At 44.7% G+C, this 15,047-nt stretch overlaps 1 protein-coding gene across 7 annotated transcripts in view; it reads right to left on the minus strand.

The window, feature by feature from the left end:
- Positions 1–15,047, minus strand: part of FRMD3 (FERM domain containing 3) — a 314,195-nt gene that overhangs the window by 68,310 nt on the left and 230,838 nt on the right. For all 7 annotated transcript variants that reach the window (XM_060301068.2, XM_060301071.2, XM_030832772.3 and 4 more), the window contains 4 exons: positions 11,267–11,354; positions 9,634–9,722; positions 6,553–6,616; positions 5,640–5,728 (listed from right to left, as the gene is read on the minus strand). In XM_060301068.2, the coding sequence (XP_060157051.1) occupies positions 5,640–5,728; positions 6,553–6,616; positions 9,634–9,722; positions 11,267–11,354 (330 nt within the window). The remainder of the gene's footprint in view (positions 1–5,639; positions 5,729–6,552; positions 6,617–9,633; positions 9,723–11,266; positions 11,355–15,047) is intronic.

Consider the following 15,047-nt stretch of genomic DNA (forward strand, 5'->3'; position numbering starts at 1 on the left):
CTTTCCCTCCCTCTCTCCCTTTCCCCCACCCCCATTATCACTCTCCAGACCTCTGTATTGCCTTCTCACTATTGAGCTACCAAAGCCAATCCTCTAAGCCACGACCAATCCCGGGAACCATGTCAAACGCTCTGAAGGCCAATAAAAGAGCCCTTAAACTCTAGCTCTAGCTGACCTGTTCCAGCTCTCTGTTCCCAGGCTCTCCCATCAACAAGCCCAGAGCAAAAGTCTTCCTCCCAACCAAGGCAATCAAGGCACAACCTAGTGAAAACAGCAATTCTCTCTCCTCCGACCTTCTTCCAGGCCTGCCCTCTCCCCGCTTCCACCTCCAACTCCCCATCAAACTTCCAGCACAGGAGCACTGACTATGCTCAAACATCTGACCTCACAGAGAAATCCAGTCCCCAGTTGACCAGCACATGACTTGGCAACACCTGTGTATTCACATGGTGGCTTCATCACTGCTTTCCTTTCTGCTGTCACAGCTCTCCACCACCCCCACCCCAGAACTGCCAGGACAAAGCCACTGTACCCAGAGACCACTGTACCCTTCCATGGCGCTAGGGAGTTGTGCCCACTCCTGACGTTGAAGGTGTGTTTTAAATGGGGTAATATATGTGAGGTGTGCACACATGCGGACAGTGCCTGGAACAGGCAAAGTGTTCTCTGAGGGTCAGTATCATCCGATGCACACACAGCACAGCTCTGCAGGAACACGCCTCCACTCACCCCTGCCTCTAGCTTCTCTCCTCTGGTACCTGCTACTACAGGGGCTGGGGATGGAAGTCAGCACACTGGGTGGTGCTCTAAAGGCCGCCTCTAGAACTAACAATACAACTTCCCTTTTTCCCATGGTTTACAGCTTCTGGAGTAATCAGAGCAATAACAACATATGTTATTATTGAGCCCCTACTAGGGGCCATTCACCGTCCAAAGCATCTTAAATACACTAATTCATTTCATCCTCACAGTTCTCTCCTAGGAGGAAGCAATCCACATTTTTACATGAGGAAATTGAGATAGAGAAGGGTGAAGTCACTTAACAATGGTCACATCATAGAAGCTGGAGGAACCAGGCTGCAAACCCAGGCTTGTCTGTATTTTAAAATAGTGCCTTAGCCATGCAGGTTCTTAGACTTCAGAAAGCATCAGGATCACCTGGCAGGCTTTTGAAAACACAAGGTTCTGATTCAGTAAGTCTGGGCTGGAGCCCAAGAATCTGCCTTTCTAACAAGTTCCCAGGGGATGCTGAAGCTGGTCCAGGGACCCTAACTTTGCGAATCACTGGATTAGAGCATTGAACCCTAGGCTGCAGGTTCACACCTCCTGGGAAAGGTGTATTACTACCAACATCTAGTCCCCTCATCCCAGATTCTGAATTTTTAAAATAACAGCTTTATTGAAATATAATTCACATAACATAAAGTTCACCCTTTTAGATTTTATGTTTCAGTGGTTTTCAGTATAATGCATGAAGTTAAAAATTCATCAGAAAAACATTTTCATCACCCCGAAAGGAAGCCCCCTGTACCCACTGGCAGTCCCTTCCTTCTTCCACTCCTTATCTCCTCTACTCTTTAGCATCATGTTTTCAAGTTTCATCCATGTTGTAGCAGGAGTCAGTAGGTACTTCCTTCCTTTTATGGCTGAATAATAGTCCATTGTATGGATATACCACTTTCCTTTATCCTTTTATCAGTTGATGGGCATTTGGTTTAGCTATTATGAAGAATGCTGCTATGAACACTCGTGTACACAGTTTTGTGAGGACCCAGATTCTAGTTTAATTGGGTCAGGGGTAGGGTCCACGTTGGTATTGTTTAAAAGCTCCCCCAGCTGATTCTAACAGGCAGTCAGGCTGAGAACCTCTGGTTTAGAACCTTATTACTCAAATGTCCATGGGCCTGCAGCTCAGCATCACTGGGGAGCTTATTAGAAATATGGACTCTTGGGCCCCACTCAGACCTACTGAACCAGAATCCACATTCTAATAGCATCTCCGGGTAATTCACGTGCTCACTAAAGTGTGAGAGGTGTCCGTTTAGGGAGATACTCTGGGTCCTTGGCAACCAAGTATAATACTGTTCCTCTGACAAAATGTACACTAACTCCAGATAAGGAATTTATTAGGGACTGCCTTTATGTCCTGCACACAATTCCATACAAAGTTGGGAACAGAGAGTTTCATCTGAGCCTCCACTGTGTCCTCAGTGCCTAGCGCTGACATGGCATAAAGCTAGTGTGAGATAAAGATTCATCAAATGGAAGCACCAGGGAGCCACTGAACCGTTCAGGGAATCCAGTGTGCTTTCAGGGAATCAGCGCCCAGAAATGGCATGTTCCAGTGCTCATTTTAGGTGGTAGCACCTAAAAACACACGGCACAGAGGAAGCTCTGAGATGGTGACTATCTAAGTCTGTGTTGGGGATCCTCTGGGGGTTGGAGCAGGAGAATCAGAGTTTCTGCTTCTGGGCTCCGTTCCCAGGCAGCAAATCTCAGAGTCAGGGCTTTCAAACCTGATCAGTGGCCCCGGGCCAGCTGACAACTAGCACCATAGTCATATGTTAAAAGCACACTAGGGAATTCTTGGCCACTGGGCCTCCCTGTTGTCATGGCAAGTGAAGTGCAAAGGAGGGGGCAAACCACCCCCAACCCAGGAAACAAGATCAGGGCCCTTGCTCTGCCAGCCGAAACCATGAAGGCGCGGTGCCGGTCAGCTGGAAGCAGGGCCAACACCACTGCCTGGGAAAGGGACGGAGCAGGAGAGGAAGCAGGAGCCCACTGCTGAGCTTCACAGGATCAGAGCCCTTCAGAAGTGACTGGGCTCAGCAACCAACTGGCACTCAGAAGACTTTCACTGTTACTGGAGGGGGTAGTTGTCAGAGTCATAGCAGCAGCTACCACTTATGGATGGTCCGTGTGCCTGGCGGAACTAAACACTGCAGGGCAGGGATTGCCAATCACATTTTACACATGAAAAATAAATATGAGGCTCGAAGTGTTCAGTGTTTTGTTCCAGGCCACACGGCTAGTAAGCGACAGTCAAGATTCAAACCCAAGCCTCTTGGCTTCTAAAGCCCACGGTCCTTAACACTAGGCCACAGTGATGCAAGCAAACCATGCCTGAGCCCCAGTTCCCTCCATTCTACATATGAGAAGGCTGAGGTCGGCCACTGGTCCAAGGTCACACAGCTGGGTCAGGACGAGCTATATCTTTCCTCTTTCCTAAGGAACAGGGATGGTTATAGGACAGTGGAGGAACACAAGGTTTGGGCAAAACTCAGATCAGTACAAATATTAGTGATTAGAAGTCCTAATGGGAGAGATGGGGTAGCCTGTCCCAACCAAAGCAGAGGTGTGGATGCAAGGACTCGGCCAACTCTATAGGGTGCCACCTGTGCTCACAGCTACACTCCCCGGGTTCTGAAGCATCTACAGATGATTGCAAGTGGCTTCTTTGATACGCCTAGTTGGCCCATTCAATGACAGAATTATCAGACCACTTTGTTAGCTGCCAGATAATGAGTGTATCCCAAAATGCCCAAAACGGATTCCTTCGATTGTGGGTTTTTTTCCCTTTTTCCCCCTCTTTTCAATTCTGTTTTTACCTTTATTTGACTCCATATACCAACTGACTTGCTCACACGTGATAAAACAATATGTGTGCAAAAAAAAACAACTACTCAATGTCCTAAGTAATTAGATAGTGGCGATGGATGCATAACTTTGTGAATTATACTAAAAACCACTGAATGCATACTTTAAAGGGTTAATTTTATGGTATATGAGTATTATCTAAATTTTTTTATTTTTTATTTATTTTTATTTTTTGGCTGTACGTGGGCCTCTCACTGTTGTGGCCTCTCCCGCCGTGGAGCACAGGCTCCGGACGCACAGGCTCAGCGGCCATGGCTCAAGGGCCCAGCCGCTCCGTGGCCTGTGGGATCTTCCCGGACCGGGGCATGAACCCGTGTCCCCTGCATCGGCAGGCGGACTCTCAACCACTGCGCCACCAGGGAAGCCCTATCTAAATTTTAAAATGATTAAAAACAAAAACAAAAAAAATGTGCAGGCTCCAAGTAAAGACTAAGAGCACCAGACTGCCTGCCTTTCCTTTTCTCCACTCTCATGTGGATGGAGAGGTCTAGACATGCTGATTTTTCAGAGGCCATCAGGTGTTCTTTGTGTACCAGTTCTCAAACACTGCAGGGGACTCACAGATGCCTTGAGGTCTCATTGATACGTATCATCCTTCCAAGAAGCACAGCATTTTGGGAATCATCTCATGCTCCTGACAGGATCTGCCCAGGATGTAGGGGTCTCCTGGGACACCAGACTCTCATTCTAAACCTGGGAAAGTCCCAGGCAAACTCACACAACTGGTCACCCAACCTCCTGGGGAGCAGTGAGCAATGAGTGAAGGGTCTCCAGTTCCCAGTCCCAGTTCTGGTCCCCACCAACAACACAGCTTCTCTATTTTTATCTTTTTTACATATTAGGCTTTGCCTACACTTTCTGTTTAAGGGAAAGAGTTCTGTGGCTGAAAAGGGGTTTGAAAAACACTGTTCCAGCCTTCATTCTCTTGATGGTCCTTGTCAGCCAAAGCCCAGGACGTTCAGAGATTCAGCATTTTCAGGTAAGTCTAATAAGAAAGACAGTATTTCAGTGGGGAGGGAGTCAGGAAATAGAGCAAAAGCCGCCTGGATGAGCTCCAGGGATGAGCGGTGCTGATACTCCAGGCGGGGCTGGCTAGGTTCCTGACTGCATCCATCACCACTGTTCTTCCAGTCAGCAAGGGTCTCAAAGAGGAGAAGCTAGAACTCATGGAAAAATCCTAAACTTTAACCTCTTTTGAAAGCTGAGAGCCTTATGGATGGTTTCTGAAGTCCTGTCCAGCACTGACTTTCTACAATCCTAGACTCTGATGGCATTCCACCCACAAACCTTTGGCTCTCATCTCTATATACTGAGGCCTTCTTACTATGAACATGTGTGACTCCCTGCCCAAGGTTTCTTTTCTAGTGTTGAGAGCACATTCAACCCATGCTCAGAGAGTATTAACTCTGCCCTCGTAAGTGTCTCTAAGCCAAAATGAATGGGGAATTAGTAGATAAACAGCCCAACCTCCTTGCTGGTCAGTGGGAGAACTTTGAGGCCCGTTCTACAGTCTGACAAGAGTTCCCCAGCAGAGCTGAGCCCAGCTGCTCTCAGTAGTGACTGCTCAATAACGTGTCCTAAATTGCTTATTTCTCCCTCCTCCACTCCCCTATTGGTATGTTCAGTAACCACATCCCAAAGAAACTACTGGCACAAAACTCTTCGCAAGGTCTGCTTCTGAGGAGACACGAACCGAAAAAAGATCCCATGACAGGCTGGATGGAAATAGCAATATCAAAAGAAAAAAAAAAAAAATCCCACAGCAACTCTATGGGAAACACCCAACGTAAAATAAAGTTCAGGACTTGATCAGGTCAACAGTGGCTGGGAGTCACCCTGAACAATGCACCCCATTTATAATTCACTTAAATATACTGAAAAGGACTATATTAAAAAAAAATGAATATGCAGCTGTTTGCAAAACATAAAGGGTTCCAGGGGTGCTTTTAAAACCTATGATTAAATGAATAAAAGCTACTTACTTATAAAAGGCCTGGTTCTCCACCCCACACTTCCAAAGATGTTTGCAGGCAGCTGGTGTTGAAGTATGGAACCCCAACATGGCTTTTTTCTAATAAAAAAATAACGAAACAAGAAAGGGCATGTTAAACACAGTGTATGTTGTTCATGTTTTTCCTTCAAGAAGTTACCTATTTGCATCCTGCCACTTACCAAACAGATCTGAAGTAACGGATGCATTACTGTGTTCTTAGAAGTGTTCCTGAAATGGTACTCCCCCCTCCCTCACCCTTTGCAGATATTACGAACCCATCCAGGCCCTGTTTCTGATAAAGAACAGCTTCACAATCCTTCTCAACACTCCAAGCATTGCCTAACTCTCAATCAGAGTTGGATGAGTTTAAAAACTTATTTGCCATTCTTGAATATCTAGTGCTTAAACCAAAAACTAGGATCAAGAAAATCCAGAAACTTCCAGACCTAGCTCTGAGGCTCAACGTTTCGGTAATGGCCTCCTCCCAAATGATGAAGCCAACTAACATTTTAAGATTCCCTGGACTTACAGACTCTGTTTATAAAACTCTAACCAGCACTGGCTGATAGCTATCTTTAAGTATTATTCATTTGTTTTATCATTCTGGCAAATTACAGAGGTAGGAGGAAGTTCAATTTTCTATTTCTCAAGTTTATCACCGTCTAATTTTTACACAGGGGTATATGGACAGCATTGCTCACTGAATTTATTCTTAAATGTGCAAAGCCGATGTTTATTTAACTCCAAACTTCCAGTATCATCACAGACATTAACATCGTGGTCTTCTGGGGGCTACATGACTAAAGGCACAGTTTACACTTGACTCCTTCTCCTGCACATACACACCTGCACACACACACATGCACACACAACAACAGACAGCTAGAAAAACAGTTTCTGACCTCCTTCTGGGTGCCAATCACATAAAACGTCTTCCCTTCAAACTTCAATTTGCAGACATCCGACCTAAGAAAAGAAAATCTCTTTGGGTGAGAAGAAAAAAAGTAGCAGCTAACCAAGGTACCTGGCTATCCCAATGGAATCCGCCTGACTCACAAATGCCAAGCAGACTGCAATGAAACGAGATGTTATCATGGCTGAAGGTCTAATGAGCGGCGAAGAGCCCCCAAGTGAATGATACAGCAATTTTCTTCCCAAGAGAGGCTCCGTGGGCAGCTCAGAATTATTTATTCCATTGTTTTTACCGTGAAGCTGCACCTTTCCTCCAAGGAGCTCTAGGGGTTTCATGAACATTAATGACCAGAACAATGTTAATTGGTCAGCCCATTTTGCAAGATAGGAAGAATGTAGTTATTTCATATTCGGTTAATGAAACAGTATGGATTCACAGTATCTGTAACCTTTCACATCCATCTCCAAGAAACACACACCACAATGCAAAGTTTTCATTTCTGCTCTCCCTGTTGATAAATGAATAATTGTATTAGATACTGAGATGCTCAAAACCGTTAAGGACAACTTGACGAACTGTAGTCAAAAGACTTGAGGCTTCCTCTTAAGGAGCTGCTCAGTTAAAATCTGACTGAAATGTAGACCTAAGGTCAACTCCTTGGTGAGGAGACACGTGTAAAGAGAGGAGGGAATTCTATTTTTACTCCTTTGATCTAATTCCTAGGACAGTGAGGTGTGCCCCTGTGCTTTTCCTGGGGGAAAAGGAATTGTGAGGTCATATTAAGCTGTGGAGAGGATTTGCAAGAGTGACAAAGCTCAATGGATGTCAAAAACAAAACAGAACAAAACTAGGTTTAACGTGGGAAGAAAATTTATTTTAGTAACATGTACATGGCTGCTACAAATATGTGCCTAAGCCGTGGCTGGAAGGGATGGGGATGACATCAGCACCCCACCAGGAACACCAAGAGGTAGAATCCAGAAACTAACGGTCTGGTGACAGTCCATCTCAACTCTTCAGTGTAGCCAAGAAGAAACTAAAGCCCCAAATGGGAGAGACTTGCAATTCATCTGCACGTGAGACATGTCAGGTTCTAACCCAGCTACTCCAAAGTTGACTAGTACCTGAGAATCAAACACCTTTCAGCATCCTCAAGCCTTTTGTAGTCCTAGGAGAGGATGGGGAAGTCCCTGCCCGCATTGCCCATGCTCCCCAAAGTCAGCAGAAATCACTAGGGAACTTATTCTGGAATGGACCGAAGTGTGGTTAACATTGGAGCTTCTTTACAGGTACTGAAAATACGGGGAAGAAAACTGGTAACTCCACCATGTTATACATTCATAAAACATCCTTGTTCACAAATCAAATCACTCTCACACACACTATTCTACCTGCTTCTCCCCCATCTCCTTTCTTTCCTATAAAGCAGTCGGCTATAACTGATGCCCATTTTATGGATGAGTACATTGAGACACAGAGAGTTAAGTGATTTATTAGAGGCAGAGTTTGAGAATGGTAATTGTGGAGGAAGAGAATAAGTGGGCACAGATGGGAACTGAAAGTATGACATGAATAAAGGCAGTGATAGAGTGGGAAGAGAAGATACTTAGATAAATTAGCGTTCTTAGAAAGAGAGGGCTGATCATAGAAAAGAGCAGAAGGTGTAGGGAGCAAAGTGGACATGAGCTGACTATGCTAATCTAGTAGAGAAGGGTTGAAGGGAAGGCAGGTGCTAAGAGGAGTGTGCCAAGAAGCGGTGGTGGGGGGACTTGATAAAGAGTGCTGAGAGAAATCCTGAAGCTAACAGAACCATGAAACAGAGGTTCAGGTAAGTGCAAAAGAGCATTTCAAACCCAGGACTGAGGATGGATGCCCACTGGCCCATCAAGAACTGCAGACCCAAGGGCTCAGGCCAAAAGAGTGAGCCCACCACTCAGGGAGACACTGGGTGACAAATCTGTCAGGGACCATCAGGGAGGGAACCAAATCACGCTGAAGCTATGAACCAGACTAAGCCCTTACAATATTCCAATGCACATAAAATGTTCAGCCTTCTTCACTCTACTAAAGCTACTTTGTTCCTTGATTGGACATAGTGGGCACTGCCGGTCCATCCTCCCATGTCCTTCCAGACACAACCCAGACTTTATTCTTCCTCTAGATCAACTGTTCATGCAGATGATGCTCTTCCCAGCCCCAAAAGGATGGAGCTTGATTTGACCAACCTCATCATGGAATTCTTCTTCTTGGAAGGATTAGTTTAAGGGGGCGCATATGACCCTATCCTGCCCAATGAGATACACAGGAAGTCTCCTACAGAGCTTCTGAAAAAGTTACCCTTGTTTTAATAGGAGACACATGGAAGGGGCTGCTCTCCTTCAGGGAGTGTTGCTGTGTGAAGATGTAAGGGCCAGAGTTGCGCACATGGCCATTTTATGAGCACAAGCCTGGGGATAAAACCCACCACCCTGGGATGGCAGAGAAGAGAATGGAGGGGTCCAAGTCTTTCACGGTGTTGTCAGGCAGTTCAGTTAGAGGACCATGGGGCTGCCTGACCTCTGGAACTTTTGCTGTTTGAGATAATCAGTCCTCTCATTTGTAAGCCACTGTGAGCAGACATTCCTGTTCCTTTAAGCAAAAAGCATCGTCACTGATACACTGGATTACAAAGGGGGAGTCTAGAGCGAGGATTCAACAGAAGAGAATGGAAAGAAGTGAGTGGAAGAGAGGGGGTCCTGAGTCATTCAAGGGAACTTGCACATTTATCCTGCCCTGACCTAGCCCGTGGTCACCCCTCTGGCCAGTGTTTCCTCACCAGCAATCCTGGACACCTTTTCTTCAAAGGCAGAGCCCCCCGAGCCCAGGACACCCAAGGTCTAAGACAACTGAGACTGGGTTCCATTTTTAGATGAATAATCTCTTTATAAGAAGTTCCAGGGCAGAGAATTGGATCCTAGGCATTCTACCTGACATTTCCAAGCAAAAAGTCAAAGGCTGGGAAAGAAAAACGAGATTAATAAAAAAAAACAAGATTAAACAATTTTTTTCCGAAGAAGTACTCACTACTCACCATTTTATCAAATGGATTCTCTTATTTCCCTGAAATACCACAAAGCCTGCAGCAGTGAATCCTAAAAACGTTGTGGTGCCTGTTGAATCCTGAAAAAAAAAAAAGACATAAAAACATATTTGGATTAAGGAATATAAAATAAAGGATAAATGATATGCTTATTCATCCTCACGCTGGGTTAATTTCAGGTTAATTACAATGACTGTAGAAATAAACTAAGCTTCTGAGATGGGACTTCCAACCGTAGTACGCCTAACATTTGGGCGAGGGCCAGGAATGTATAGCTTTCCCGTCTGAGGAATGGACCTTCTGCCTCACCAGGAACCTCCTGGGAAAATACAGATTAGTCCCAAACCACTAGTCTACTTCCAAGTGCGTTCGGGTGCTGCCTGAGTTCTCAGATCTGCCCTACAATGTGGGAAAACTGTTCTTGGTTTTCATTAGCCCTGAAACCAAATCCCTGAGCGTCTAATCTAACCTGACTCAATCCCACACAGGATTTCTGGCCATGTAAATATAAAGACATGTCTGGAAATGCCTACTTTGATTCCAGCCTCCACCAGGAAAACTAAGCATTAAGAAGGGAAGGCAAAGGAACAACAACAAAAACCAAGTCAGTCTCCAAGTAATAAATAAAACAGAGAGAGAGGCTCAAATCTGTCGATAAAATCTAATTCACTAAATGGAATAATCTGATTTATACCATTAGCAGGAAGAGACATCTGGCAACTATTCTAAAATAACTGTGTGGGCAGAGCCAGCAGAGGCACATGCCACTGTAAATAGGCCCCACTGGTTCTCTGCCCGGGCTGCACCCTCACAGATCCTGATGGCACTGGGCAACAGGCGTTTATGAAGCTTCCCAGGTCCTTCTAATAAGCAGCCTGAGCTACATCTCTAGCACGAGGACTTCACCAAATACTATTAGCTGGTCCCATCTGGGTAAAAAAATGTCCTAGTATGACTCAAAAACATACCTTTAAGAGCCTGGCTGATATAAACGCTTAGTTTAGCATTCAGGTTAGAGTCTGACTGCTGCATAGTTTAGGATATGGAAAGAACACTGTTTTCATAAAACATTTCCGGAAAACATGCACTTGAGCCTCACTTTGGGAGCTTGTTTAAAAGGCAGATTCCCCAGCTGCACCCCCAGTGATTCTGATTCAGTGGCCCTGGGGTGGGGCCCAGGTGATTCTGACACAGGTGGTCTGGGTTTCCCACTTGAGGAAAATGCTGTCAAGTATTAATTCGAGAAAAAGGAAAAAAGAAAAACAAATACGTACTCCTAATGTGAATTTTAAATCTTTCTTTTTTCCTTCCACTTACCCATTTTGAAAGACTGCATTCTTACTGGCAATGGCCTTTGAAAATAAACCTGTTAGGATCCTATAACTTCTCAGGAGGAAAACCATCCACTTGATGGATGAATGAATTAGCAAGCAATTAGAAGAGGCCAAGAGAGAAAATCTACTACCCAAACATGTGACTGCAGCCCACTGTTGTCCCTTATGATTAGGGGCGATGGGCCAGGCTGTGGAAATATCCTAGAAGGGATCCTCCAGACCTGCATACCAATTAACTCTTTTCTGGGCAAAACAATCATTGTATGTCGACCTGCAGTGAGGGGCATTACCTTGCATGGGTGGGGATCCACCCCATACGTTTCCAAAGTGTGAGCTTTCAGGAGTAAGTTAAATTCAGCAACTGGTGGGCTCTGGCCTCTAAAATCACACAAGAGAAGTTTAGGGAGTTAATATGAAAAATAATAGAAACATGGAGTTCCTTCATTCAATAAAATGTGCTATTCTTAACTAAATAAAGAGAGAAATCCCATAAATAGTAAGACTGGTCATTATTCCTCTCCACGAGGAGCCCTTTGCTAAGAAATCTGAGCCCATGTTCCAGGGCTAACTGTTCCATTATAAACCCACACGTACTGTGAGGACTCCAGTGACCCGGACAGTTAATCAAGGTTATCAAGTTACCAATAAGCAGGGGCCCTCGCAAATTCAATCTTAATATGAACTAAAACTCAGCATCTGTTCTTTCCTACTTACTTTAAAAGATTATCCAGGATAAATGGCATTTCTTTTTGCTCAGGGTAGGAAGTGGGCAAGCCTGTTACCCCATCAACAGCCTAAACAGAGCCATCCGGGTAAGAAGAGCTGTCAACCATTCCATTGGAAAGCCCTGGATTTGGAAAGAAAACCTCAGCCACTTCTAGTCCTAGCTGTGTCCTCCAGGGTGGTAAACAAGGTCTTGGCCCCAGGCAGAAAAAGGGGGCTGCAAATACAGATGGCTATGAAGCCCTTTCAGGGCTAACTTCCAAACCAGGATTGTGCATTTCAAAGACTCTGCTTTGACTAACAATATCTCACACGTATCTTAGAGAATCCGAACCATTCTCCAAGGATAATATGTAACCTGAACAACCAGGAAGAGTTTGCTAACAACAGGAATGCAGTTTTATGTTCACAATGTAAAACTGTTTTGCAATATTAACTCTATTTCCACCCAAGTCTCTCCTCAAAGATGGATTCCCTCCCCACCCCCTCAAGACAGCGAAGAGTCCTCATGTCTCTAATGAAAACAGTATCCCATCTTCCTTCTCTGTAAAGCCTTTCAAGATCTTCTCTTTACCCTGAATGTTCACTCTAATATGTCTAAGGAGCATCTTTATTTATTCATCAAGATCAGCACTGTGGGGACGCTTGTAATCCAATAACTCATTTCTGACCATTTCTTTGATTCTTTTCTTCCCTTCCTGGCCTCTTCCTCACCTCAACCACTCTCTCTCTCTTCTCTCCTTTGAGAGACCCAAGCAAATGGATTTTGAAACTCCTAGGTCTATCCTCCATGTCTTTTTAAACTTTGTTTCATTCTCTTAAATCTAAGGCTTTTTGTATTACATTCTGAATTATTTCTTTATTCAAACCTCCAGCTCATTAATTTCTTCTCCAGCTGTGTGCATCCTGCTTTCCATCCCACTGATGAGTTGTTTTAAAATATCAACTAAATATTTCATTTCTAATGTAATGTCTATTTGGCTCTTGAAACAGATGCCTGTTCTTATTTTATGGAATAAACTCTTCTTACTCCTCTGAGGATATCCACTTTGTTTCTTTGAAAGTCCAATCCCTGTTACTCCATTAATGCTGTTTTCGTGGTGACAGCCCTTTGGTTTGCTGAATCAGTGTCTTATTCAATGAATTGATGTTTCCTAAAGTGTTTGGTGACTCATGGTTGGATGCTCATCTTTGTATTTTATGTTATTTGTTTAATATAGTGCCCTCCAGAGCTTGTAGGGAAGGACAAGACAGGCCACATGGGAAGAGTGTGAGTTAGTAACTTGATTTCAGGCTGAAGGTTGTAGTTCCTTCTGGACATTGTCCACATAAGGTACCTCCAGCTCAAGCCTGCTGCTGCCCATGACTCAGCACGAGGGAACCAGAGGAAGAGGTCAAAGCTGCCCAACTGTTCCAGATGCAGTTGCCCAACCACCATGATGGCTGCCCTGTTATCTGTTGCCTGAAGCACCCAGAACCATTCCTATTCTATATGTCTTTGACCTGGATTCCTTCCATCTATTTCCTATCTTCCAGAGATACCGCAGGACTTCTGATCCAAAGATGGTGTTCTTTCTTGCATCTGCTTTCTAATACATTTTCTATTATCCACAGGGACTTGGAGAGGGAAGGGAAGGGAGCCACACATGCTACCTTTTTCTTTTAATAGAAGAGGCAATTTTTAAATCCATCCTTTACACAATGTATTACCGAGGGATTAACTCAAACACCTTCTTTAGGAAAATAAGGTCTTTCTAAAGCTTTCCGAATTTCCTCTTTAGTTTTGATGTTCTGAAGTTTCACTGGGACATACATAAAGGGAGCCTCCTTATTTATTCACCCCGATCAGCACTTTACGACCCTTTCAGTCTAACAAATCCTGTCTTTCTTTGACCATTTCTTTGATTCTTTTTTTTTTTTTTGAAGGCCTAGTCATTATAATTGTTTCTCTTTTTGATAAAGGAACAAGAGATTCAAGAAAATCACCAAGTATTTTGATGGGGAAGGGAAAGGGGACTTTCTGCAAGTTTTTGCAATACATACAGGTATTTCTCCCTTCATAGCTCTCTCATAAGTTCCTGAAGTAAAAGCTTACCTTTCACCAGCAAATAAAGATAAGTATTGAATCTGAATATTGGGGGCTTCCTGCCCCCACATACACACTCTCTCTTTTCTCTCTCACTCACTCGTTCATACACTCCCTCACCCCCCTGGCTGGGGACAAAGCACAAAGCTGAGCTGTCCAGCATGTTGCTAAGCAGTACCCCACTCTGGTGGCCCTCAAGACAAAACTGCAGCCTAATGACCCAGATTGAGGCCAAAGAGAAACAGGACTAGAGCTAAAGCAGCCCAGCACCTCCCACGCCACCGGCCACCAGCTCTGCTCCAGGATAACCCTGCCGCCTCACACGAAAGGCCCTCACTCTGCCTCCAGAGAGCTGCCCGTTCCCCTTTGTGGTAAACCGTCAACCTCTTTGTCGAAACAGCTACAGACTGTTTATTCTTGAAATTTGACTTTGGTTTTGCAGCACACCCTTCTTTTCCATTCAGTCTGGGAACAAGTTAATTTTGAAAGGCTATAGTTTGGAAGTTCCTATTGGAAAGTCAGGACTTTTTGCTTGCCTAGGTGGTCTCTTTCTGACCATTCCCCTGTCCTTCGTAAATCTGATGAGCATCTAATTGCAAACACTCAACCCCAGAGGGCAGCAGGGTGCCGTGCTACACAGCTCCAGAGGACACACCATTAAACGCAGAGACCTCTGCTCATCAGGAGCTATCATCCAGGCGTGAAAAGGTAAGTCCCTGTCTGGGAAAAGATTTTGGCAACATGTACAATCAAAAAAGGACTCCTGGGCTTCCGTGGTGGCGCAGTGGTTGAGAGTCCGCCTGCCGATGCAGGGGACACGGGTTCGTGCCCCGGTCCGGGAAGATCCCACGTGCCGCGGAGCGGCTGGGCCCGTGAGCCATGGCCGCTGAGCCTGCGCGTCCAGAGCCTGTGCTCCACAGCGGGAGAGGCCACAGCAGTGAGAGGCCCGCGTACCGCAAAAAAAAAAAAAAAAAAAGAACTCCTATGTAGAATATTTTTTTAAAAACCTCCAATAAATCAATAACCAACAATAAAATAATTTTTAAAGATAACTCAGAAGGAAACAGGGCAAAAGACTTGAATAGACACTTCACAAAATAAGATATCCAAATAGCCAACAACCACAGGACAATGTGCTTAACCTCTCTAAAATCAGGAAAATGAAAAACTCTAAGAAGTCACTTACACATCCATCTGACAGCCAAAATTAAAAAAAATACCAAGCATTCATGAGCATGTGCAGCAAAAGCAACTCTCATATA

This window comes from Globicephala melas, chromosome 6 (assembly GCF_963455315.2).
Source record: "Globicephala melas chromosome 6, mGloMel1.2, whole genome shotgun sequence".
Lineage (NCBI taxonomy): Eukaryota > Metazoa > Chordata > Mammalia > Artiodactyla > Delphinidae > Globicephala > Globicephala melas.